The sequence below is a fragment of the Thrips palmi genome, unplaced genomic scaffold (assembly GCF_012932325.1).
Source record: "Thrips palmi isolate BJ-2018 unplaced genomic scaffold, TpBJ-2018v1 HiC_scaffold_19, whole genome shotgun sequence".
Classification (NCBI taxonomy): domain Eukaryota; kingdom Metazoa; phylum Arthropoda; class Insecta; order Thysanoptera; family Thripidae; genus Thrips; species Thrips palmi.
In genome coordinates, this window is record NW_023144628.1 from 10,858,415 (window position 1) to 10,868,858 (window position 10,444).

At 45.1% G+C, this 10,444-nt stretch overlaps 1 protein-coding gene across 7 annotated transcripts in view; it reads left to right on the forward strand.

Annotated features, from left to right (window-relative positions):
• Nucleotides 1-9,819, forward strand: part of LOC117645667 (6-phosphofructo-2-kinase/fructose-2,6-bisphosphatase 2) — a 33,477-nt gene extending 23,658 nt beyond the window's left edge. For 2 of the 7 annotated variants that reach the window (XM_034385963.1, XM_034385967.1), the window contains 10 exons: nucleotides 3,089-3,214; nucleotides 3,296-3,456; nucleotides 3,542-3,676; nucleotides 4,040-4,111; nucleotides 4,965-5,124; nucleotides 5,203-5,306; nucleotides 5,388-5,606; nucleotides 5,681-5,915; nucleotides 6,020-6,147; nucleotides 6,831-7,816. In XM_034385963.1, the coding sequence (XP_034241854.1) occupies nucleotides 3,089-3,214; nucleotides 3,296-3,456; nucleotides 3,542-3,676; nucleotides 4,040-4,111; nucleotides 4,965-5,124; nucleotides 5,203-5,306; nucleotides 5,388-5,606; nucleotides 5,681-5,915; nucleotides 6,020-6,147; nucleotides 6,831-6,917 (1,427 nt within the window). In that variant the 3' untranslated portion in view covers nucleotides 6,918-7,816. Of the gene's footprint in view, nucleotides 1-1,246; nucleotides 1,457-3,088; nucleotides 3,215-3,295; nucleotides 3,457-3,541; nucleotides 3,677-4,039; nucleotides 4,112-4,964; nucleotides 5,125-5,202; nucleotides 5,307-5,387; nucleotides 5,607-5,680; nucleotides 5,916-6,019; nucleotides 6,148-6,830; nucleotides 7,817-8,478 lie in introns of those variants that run through there. The other 5 variants (XM_034385968.1, XM_034385964.1, XM_034385969.1 and 2 more) reach the window with 5 other exon arrangements.
• Nucleotides 9,820-10,444: the final 625 nt, after the last annotated feature.

A 10,444-nucleotide genomic window follows, 5' to 3' on the forward strand; every position in this document is an offset into this window, starting at 1 on the left:
AAGACGAGGAAAGGCAAGGCGGCCCTGTGGCCCAGCGCATGTCTCCATGTGCACGCTGTGCACGCTGTGTATACATGCCATGCGTTTGGCGCGCTATGGGGCGTGGCCGCGGTGTCGCGGGGCGTCGCGGCCCGCGGCCACGGCGACGCCTTTGAAGTAGTGGACCGCGTCGGCCCCCCGGCCAAACGGCCGCCAGGCACCGCGCCATCAGGGAGGGACTTTGCGCCGCTAATGCTGATGGCTCGACTTGCTGCGGGCTGGCTCCGAACTGGGCTCTGCTCTGTCTCTCTCGCACCCCTACGGCCCAAGCGACCCAAGCGGGTCGCCCCAGGTGTGCGAGGGAGTGCGGAATCTAACTGCTGGTCATAACGGCCGCTCTTTCTCTTCCTGCGTGCGCTGCGAGCATTAGGGGAGCGTCCTTGAAGCCTGACCGCGGCTTAGGTCCTCCCGGTATTTCTAATCCCTCGTCCTGCCCGCACGACACGGCCGTGGCATGGCGGCCCGCTTCGCCGCTTCGGCGTACTGTGTGCAGTGGCGGATCCAGAGGCGGCCTATGGGGGGGGGGCAAAGTCGCACTTTTTGCATACTTACAGGGGCAAAGTAGCACTTTTTGCATACTTTCAGGTGGCTATCTATGGGGCTATGGGGGGGGGGGAAACCCCCATTGCCCCCCCCCCTGTATCCGCGCCTGACTGTGTGCTGCTTCTCCCCGGCAATGCTTGCCCCAGGGCCTCGCCCAGGGCTTACCCCATCTGCAGAGACAGCAGCCCGTCTGCTTGCAGGGTCGTATATTTGACTTTGCAGGGAACGAAGGGCCCAATCAGCTGTTGTGACATCGCGGCTGCGCTCCATGGATGTGCTATCTCGCGGCCTCGTCAGGCCTCGCCGGGCCTCGCCGGGCCTCGCCGGGCCTCGCCCTCGAAAGGTCGAGCACCTGGCCGTCGTGGCGGCCTCGGCCTGCACGGCCTGCATGGCCTGCACCTTGGTCGCAGCACAAGTGCCCGCTTCGCCCCTACCCCCCGTGACGCCGTGCCCCCCTGCCCCCTCCCCGTCGTCGTGGTGGGGGTCGGTAGGGCAGGCATGAGTGCTGTCCTGTCCCCGGCGGTCCCCGGCCCAGGGCTGTCCGCCGTCCCGTCCCCGTCCTCCTCGCCTGGCTCCACCGCGCCGCACCGCCAGGCCGCAGCGCAGCAGCTCCGCTCTGCCGCGCTGCTCTGCTCTGCTCTGCTCCGCGCCGCGCAGTCGTGTCTCGTCTTCGGCGCCGTCCTGCCGTGCCGTGCCTGCCGTGCTCGAGCGCTCCTGGCCGTGCTCGCGGTGGTGTTGTGGTGCCGCGTTGTGTTGTGGTCCGCGCGGCGCTCCCCGCCGCCCTCGTCCAGCACCCTGTCGACCAACAACAGCAAGCCCATGCTCCGCCGGAACTCCATGTTCCAGCGCGAGCGGCGCGTGTCCGTGCGCATAGGTTGGTTGGCGTGCGCCGAGCGCCGCGCCGCGCCATTCGCCGAGCGTGGCCGTGACGGCCGTGTCCGGCAGCGGCGAGGCGTTTGACGGACGGGAATGCACGCCACGTCGGCCCGCGTCGCAGGGTTCTCCTGTGGATCTTCGCCTCCTCGGACGTCACCGCGGCGCCGCGGCTTACGGTGCAGGCGTCCAGGTCGCCGCCGTGCTCGTGCGAGCGCGGGCCGTCCGTGGGGCATGGCGCCGCGGGCTGGCCGGGGCTGGCCGTGCAGCAACAGACGTCCTCGTGTTGACGAAACGAAAGGCCACCACTTTGTTGTCGCGCTCGCCTGGGACAGTGTAGGGCCTGCGTGTGTGGCGACACGCGTTTGGCCCCGTTCGGCCTCCAAGTACAGTACGAAGTACGAAGTGTCCCAGGCGAATTAGGGTGTGGTGTGGTGTCGGTGTCCCCATCCGCTATCCGCATGTAAATGACCCAACGGCGCGGTGTACTGTGCATCGCGTGGCTCGGCGGCGCCCCGCTACCCCCCCCCCCTCCTTTCCCATTCCTTTTCTGCACCTCGAGACCTGAGACCCGGGCAGTTGGTCTTCTTGACCAGTGGCCGCCATCGCCATGCTGCACCCCCCTCCCCTTTTTGGTGGTCGTCCTTGAGGGTCCTTTGATGCTGGGCTCGTTGCTGCAGGCCTCTGCTTTGACCACCCCCACTCCGGGGGGGCGCTTTCCGGAACCGCTGCACTGCTGCACATGAAGACCCCACCGCCACCGAGGCAGAGGATCGCACTGGTTCTTACTTGGTACTACTGCGCTGCCGACTAGGCGGGAATGACGTTTGGCAATCCCTCTGCCGTCACCTGGCAGGCAAGCAAGGCGGGGCGGGGCGGGGCGGGGCGGGGCCTCTCATTGGCAGCGCTTCGCCGCCCCCGCCCCGGCCCGGCGGACTTCCCTGCCGTGCGGCCGCTTCCTACCTCCATGGTTGTGCCGCCTCGAAGAAGGCCTTCTGCAAGTTGGTCTTCGCGCAGGGCACGCAGGTGCACGCAGGGCCACGGCGTGTCCTACCCAAGCGCGCCTTGTCCTCTTCGACGGCCTCGTTGTAGTCCCGCGGGATTCCTCGCAGTGTGGGTCGTCTGCGGGCTTGTGGTTGTTTTGTCAGTCGATCCGACCCGACAGCTGCAGTGCAAGTGCAAGGGACGGCGCCATGGCGGCGCCCCCAACTGTCCCTGCCGTGTAGTCCGACTGGTGTGCGTCCGACGGCCACCCCTCGCACTCAGGCGCGGCGCAGGGCGCACACCGGCCCGGGCCAACCATGACACAGGGCCACCCACGCGGCTGAGATCGGTGCGTGGCGCGTCGCGCCCCCACGACGGACTGGCACGGGGACGGGGAGGAGGAACACCGCAGATGCTCGAGTGTCTCTCTCTCTCTGTCTTCCCTGAGGTCAAGACCAGGGCCCCTAGAGGGGAAAGGGGTGGTGGTGAATTTTTAAAGCGGTTTCTAAGTTGGAGGCGTCGGTTCGGAGTCGAAAATTCCGCACATCGTCGAAATAACGAGTGGTCCCGTCGTAGCTGTGGAAAAGCAGCGTCCGCTTGGTTGTTTGCTATTTATAAAAAAAATAACTTTTTGTTGTGTTGGTTGCAGGGGAACGAGCCAACTATGTCAACAGTCCTCATGTCATTGCCATGGTGGGCCTCCCTGCCAGAGGCAAGACCTACATTTCCAAGAAGCTCTCTCGTTACTTGAATTGGATTGGTATCAATACTAAAGGTAAGTGGTCTTCAATCAGGTTGCCCTGCGCGTTTCACAATGTCTTTCTTTTGTAATGACTAGCGACTTTTCTTTGCGCAGTATTCAACCTGGGAGAGTATAGACGGCATGCAACAACTGCCTACAAAAGCCATGACTTTTTCAGACCTGACAACAAGGAAGCAATGGCCATTCGAACACAATGTGCTATTGATGCTCTTCAAGATGTGGGCTCGTGGCTTGAAGGAGGAGGTGAAGTTGCTGTTAGTATTTTTTTATCTCAAAATAAATAATCTTGCAGCCACATCTACCAATGCAATTTCAATTCAATCTTATCACTTATCACAGGTCTTTGATGCAACTAACTCTACCGAAGATCGACGCCGAATGATTCATGAGATTATTGTAAAGAAAATGGGGTACAAGTTGTTTTTTGTAGAGTCCGTTTGTGATGATCCTAAGATCATCGAGCAGAACATCATGGTAAGCTAAATGCTTTTTTCCTGTTTTCAAGTTCCTAAGTTCGGTCTCTTTGGTTCTCCCGCATAACAATTTTTTCCAGTTGGCACTGGTTACTGCTTTAGCTGGTCTGAGCATTCACAGAACAAAGCTCATGTGCTATCACAATGCCTTGTCTTGGTCATTTAATATTCTATTCTCACTCCCCAGTAATCTGTGTATTCCTGCTTTGTGAGCCTTTTCTTCTCTGAGAGATGTTAGTGTATCCATCAAATAGCATTTGTGATTCAAACATTTAAAAACATAACGGGAGAGATGTGGCTTGGCTCCATTTCCAATCATTCCCAATCTATATTCAGTTGTTGAAATGTGTTTCTTGCTGTGCAGGAGGTGAAATTCAACAGTCCAGATTACAATAATAGATTGGAAGATTACGGTGAACCTACATCAGGCGGGGAAGTACGTTACACGTTTTGATTCAAGACAGCTCCTGTGTGTGGTGGTCCCTTTTCACTTTTTAATTTGGCGAGATCTTATTCTATTTAAGTTCCTCAAACAATGGCATTCTTTTATTGAAATGTCTTAATTTTTTTCCTTCTAGTATTTTGGTTATAAATGTTATTAAATTTGTATTATTCTTCTAGACTCACCTAGGCAACTTAACAAATTTATCATTTTATTTGGGGATAAGAGACTTGAGATAAAGAAGGGATTCATATTATGGAGCTGTTCATTATGGGAACACATTTTTTAATGTGCCTGGCTATTGCAGGCTGACACTTAGTAGCTCCATTCCACTAATTTAACAATGGTTCAATTATACCAATGTACAAGGGCTACAGTCTCCTTACTCCTTTTTGCATAATTTTGATGAATGTGAGGTAACTTACTTCCTATGTCAGGAAAAAATGTGAGCGCCCCACCCCTATTAATGTTGCCCCTAGCTCGATGCGTATTGTATACTAACATTCTCAATGAAGATTTCCTACAACTGGTGGCCTTGTATGATTTTCATTCTGTCCTGCTTCTCATTTCTATGTTTATTTATTTCTCTCAATTTTGGTGTCATTATCATTACCTGATGATTGCAACAAGATCATCAGGGACATTTGTTTTAAGTTTTAAAGGGTAGTTTTTGGAACATTATCACATCAGTTGACTTTGCATCAAGATCTCGTCTGTTCAAAAAATTTATAATTTAATTTTTTTTAAAATATTGTTTTCATTAGCATTTTATCATTTGACTTGGACATGTCAATCCTATAATAGTCTTCTGCCTTAAAAATAAAACTTCCTCATTTTTTTATTTCAGGAAGTGAAGGTCAATAGCCCTGATTATAAAAACATGAACATGGACATGGATTCTGTTCTAAAGGACTTCTTAATGCGCATTGAACATTATCAAGAACGTTATGAACCTTTGGAAGAGAATAGAGAAAAAGACCTGTCTTTCATGAAAATTTACAACACAGGTACTACTAATGACCATGTATTTTATTTTTTGTCTTGGTGACAATTTTCAGTTTGCATTTTATCATTTATCTTTTCAGGGGAGAAAGTAGTTGTTCACAAACATGAAGGCCACATTCAAAGCAGAATTGTCTACTACCTCATGAACATCCACATAGTGCCTAGGACCATCTACTTGACGCGGGTAATGTGTTACCACTACATACATTTATACAACAATGTGTCTGTACAATGTTTGTCAGTTTGTTTCTTTTGAACTTTGCAGCATGGTGAAAGTGAGGAAAACCTTAGGGGACGAATTGGGGGAGACTCTGACCTCTCATCCCGTGGCCAACAGTATGCAGAAGCACTCTCCCGCTTCATTCAACAACAGAACATACCAAACTTACGAGTTTGGACTTCATGGCTTAAAAGGACAATTCAAACTGTTGCTACCATTCCAGCACCCCAAGAACGCTGGAAAGCTTTGAATGAAATTGATGCTGTGAGTATTGAACATTTTAAGTTTCTGAAACCACATTCTATTTGTCTTACAATCTAACTTTCTCTTGTTCACAGGGTATATGTGAAGAAATGACCTATGAGGAGATTGCTGAGAAGTACCCAGAGGATTTCACTGCTCGTGATGAAGCAAAATTCACCTACCGCTATCCTAGAGGAGAATCGTATGAAGATCTCGTTGCCCGCTTGGAGCCTGTTATTATGGAACTGGAACGCCAAGGCAATGTTCTTGTTGTAAGCCACCAGGCAGTCATGCGATGTCTTCTTGCCTACTTCTTGGATAAATCAGCAGGTTTGTTGGCTTTTCTCTTCCCCTTGTGTGAATCAGACACCCTCTTTCTCATCTGGTTCTTCACTGTCCTAAACTGCTTGTATATTTTTAATTTTACATTTCAGATGAGTTACCCTACTTGAACGTCCCATTACATACTGTGATAAAGTTGACACCTGTTGCATATGGTTGCAAAGTGGAATATATCAAATTGCCCATCGAAGCAGTAGATACACATCGAGCCAAGCCCAAGGTAGGACGTTCAACATAAATTGTGTATCGGTTTTTTAAGTTTTTCATGTCAAAACTTCCCTTTTTTTGGCTGTATGTTTGGCTGGGGGACTTCAAATTTATGTTTTTAAAAATTTTCCTATTTTTGTGGTTTGTTGTATATAATTTTTTGCAAGATCAAACATCCAAGCTACTAAAAGTGTACTTTCCACACTATTGTGGTCTTGTCTTCTTTCTGTTTTGCTAATAGTCTACTAGATGTAGGATTTATACTTTGCTTGATTTATTCCTTGTTTCCTGTGTACTATTTCTTTCAACTAATCTTTCAGTGGAACTGTGTGGGTCTGCACAAATGCATGTTGTATAGTATAGATTGTTTTGTTCTGATGTTTTGGGCTCTCTGGTATCCTATTCCTTTATTAATGTAGTGAGGTCTCCTTTCTTATTAACAGACTACAGATTCAGTATGGTACACAGCTCTGTCGGCTGAAGTAAGAATTCAGAATTCTCATTGTGGTGACATAGTGGGTTTGTTTTGGTGGATGCATTTGTTGAAATTTTGTTGCTACTCTTAACAGAAATCATATTATTTAAGTCTTGAAATAATGTTGAATTTATTTCCTGTAGAAATTAACTTTTCTATCCAGTACATGTATTTGATTTATAACTATTGGAGAATTTGAAAGTTCTGTTCTGTTGTCTCAGGAAACTTCACCAGTCAAAGCACCTTTGCAGGAGAAAAATAATTTCAACGTAACTCAAACGTCTCATCCACTAAAATTAATCTATTAAAAAAGCCTTCAGAAGACGGAATTAATAGGAATGATGTACTTAAGTTTTTATCTTAAACTATCTATAAAGAACAAAAAGAACAAAACAATAAAAAGGATTTTGTATCTTCAGCATTTTGACAAAGCGAAATATTTCCTCAAGTTGTGACGCATGGCGGTTATGTTTTTTTCTCTCTTTCTTTGTGTGCCTGTTTGTGTGAGTGTTTTTTAATGTAAACATTTGAGTTTTGCTGTTAATAATTTTATCTGAGTAATCCATTGTTGAAAGTACCTGGTGGTTTCACTAAGTTGACATTTGACTGGCCCTTGTTGCTTACTGTTGTACCTTCTAAAGTGGTTCCTGGCAGTGGCTAAAAATTTAAAAAGCTTTTTAACGTTCTCATATTTTGACACTAGATTTTGGTAGACGTACTGTTCTTTGTTCTGTACTGTTCTACTGTGAAGTAGCAACTCGATGATGACTTTTTGACTGATTCTATCTGTACCTTGATTGTTTATTACTACTGTTATACTGTTTGCCTTTGAAATGCCAACCAGAGCCTTGCATTTAGCTTGTAAAGCCTTGTTATTTAGCTTAGCATGAGCAGTGACATTGAGTGAGTTTCACTAGGGATTCAGTACTCAAAGTGAATCTTTGCATGTTTGTTACAATTTTTATGGGTGTCATGCTACTGTTGACACCAAGTCAATCTCAGAAGCCAGCATGTCATGTTCCTGAATCTCCTTTTAGGACCGTTTACCTTCAAATATCAATTGAGGCACAAGTTCATGCCTAAACTTAGTGATGCATAATAAAAATAATTGGACCACGATTTTTATTATAGAAATTTTAAATGTATCAGAGGTTAACTGGATTTAATTTTATTGCTGATTCTTACAAATAAAAGCTATGCTATTACACTTTTGTTTTTCTTTGTCTGTTAAAAGCTGGCAAATCACCTTGGCTAATGCCTCCTCTTTCTACATTTCTGCTATACTGTGCTTATTAACACGTAACACATTCACTGCTTTACAATCCATTTTCCTTTTTCCTGAAGGGAGTGTGTAGGTTTACTTTATTAATGAATGTAAATTGTTTGAAGGAAAATCAAGTGAAGTTACTGTTCATACTCAATAGTTCTAGTCAAATGTGCTTTGTAGCCTTCGTTGATTCGCTTGCTTACCTTTGGTAGCATTTGCACCTGCTTCTAATTTCTATTTAATTTTCAAATCATCTTAGTTTAAACCTAAACTGAGGCAAAACTCCAACTGCACCTGGAATTGCTGAATTGCACCTTTAATTACTGATTGACTGCTAGAGTGTGCATCACACCCAATTTAGACACTTCAGTATAGTTATTCTGAGCCCAAAAGTAATGTCACAATTATTTTCATGACATTGCTGTATAATGGATGTTTGAAGTTGCAATTTTTCATTTTGAATTGTAAATGATGAACCCTCTCATTCTAGAAGGACATTCTCAGTACAGACATTTAATTTAGGGATGAATATTACTCTCATTTTACAATGACGTTTATTGCTGTGTAAATTTTCTGTTCTATTTTAACTTTTGTTTCCTCAGGTCCCTGGGTATCTGGAGGATCGTTTCAAGCGAGAAAAGCTTCAGGGCTCGGAAAAGTGCTGATACTGGCGAAGTTTGTGGTATGCATGGTACATCTTTCACCTCTTCTCCGGACGCGGTGATTTCTGTCCAATTTGAATCCATGTATGCCACTTGACACATCAACAGATGCTGACTCTTATCAAACCCTGAAAAGTTTAAATGTTTGTACAAAGTATTGCCGCTTGTATAAGATCTAATTAATAAGAATGAAACGAAGAGCTGGCTCCATCATTGCAGAAACACTCCAGGCTTAGGTCTATTATTTGGTCTGACATCAGCCCTCACAAATTTCCTTTTTTGTTTGTTTTTGATGTAACGAGCTGCTGCTATCTTTAGCTTTCAATTTAACAATTGAAAAGCAAAGTTCAACATTTCATTTTCATTTATGTAATATTGTTGACATCAATGTTTTTCCTTTGAAGCTTAAAATATTGGTCTGTATCCCGTCCAGGCATACCTTTTGACTCCATTTAAAGCCAGCTTGTTACCAATGCAATGTGCTACAATTGGACAGCCTGGATGATTTACACATTTTCAAGAACTGAGAGAGATGGTCTGAGGCTAATGGAGTGTGCAATGACCAAAGTGCTTATGGTTTTTTTTTTGTTGGAAAATGGTTATTGTTATGACAATGCAATGTACATATATAATTATTTTGGGGAAGCATATCTTAAGTCTATTTTAATTAACTGACATTCAAAGTACACAATATTGTCATTTTAAAAAAATCTCCCTATTGTTTCAAGCATTTTGCTGTATTGTTTATATTTAAGTTATACGTGTAGATATGTCTTAGCTATTTTAAGTAAAACTTTACTACATAAATATTTATGTGTGTATGTATGCCTGTGTATGTGTGTTTGTATTGTCTTGGGAGTGCACACTTGAGAGTGTGGTGAGTTTATGTGACCCTGTACATAAACTTTTATTTTGTCATGCCAGATTAAATTTTTTTTGTCATTCCTTGATCACCCTTAAAACTTAATCTCAAGACTTTAGTCCATATTCCGCCAATAAGTCTGAGGACAAACTTGATGCGTCTCTTTAATCTGTTCATATAATCCTCCCATTATTCATTAAGCTGTGTCATATGATTGTATAATTGTTTTCCATATGAGGAATCTTGTTAGAAGTGTGATCATGTCTTTCCAACCAAACTTTGTCTATAATTTCAGCACTTTTTGTGTTGTCATTATGTTTTTAATGAGGGATGAAGAGTACAGTCTCAGTCTGCTACCCCTAACGTCAATCCCTTAATGTATAGTTCTTTTTATGGAATAAACAAACTTCCAAAGTTTTTTCACTTGCTGTAATTTGAAACCCTCTCTTTTCTCTAGAAGTGGACATGTGTTTTGCTTAGAAACTACATAGGAATGTAGCTTGAGCATTTTGAAATTTCTAACTTGTTGTTTTACTTTAATCGACTTGATTCCTGATTGCTTCTGCCCGAATTAGTTGACCTTCAATCACTCACAACCAACTTTTCCATGTGAAAAAAGTCCTTACTTGTGGAACTATTAAGTTTGGTTTTTGTCTCCTGTCTCTATACGTGGTCCATGTGTTTGTGTTCCTTTGCTAAAGAAGTAGATTTAAACTGGGTTATGGTTTTGTACACCAAATGCACTTCTGTGTGTCACTGATTTATCCCCCCTCTTGTCCCTTGGATTCTCATCTGGAAGATAAAAAGAGGAACGAAAATGATGTTTTACATTATGCCATCTACCCTTCCGATTTGTGTGTTTTTCTGCTTGTATACAGCAATTCTTAGTAGATAATTAGTACTCCAGAGATAGGTAAACATTGAACTACACGCAATGTGCCATTATCTTCTCCTAATGTCAATGGTAGTGCCCACCATGTCTTGGTGAAGATCAATATGGCAATTTGAACTTGCAATATTGATTTATGTTTCAAAGTTTGACAG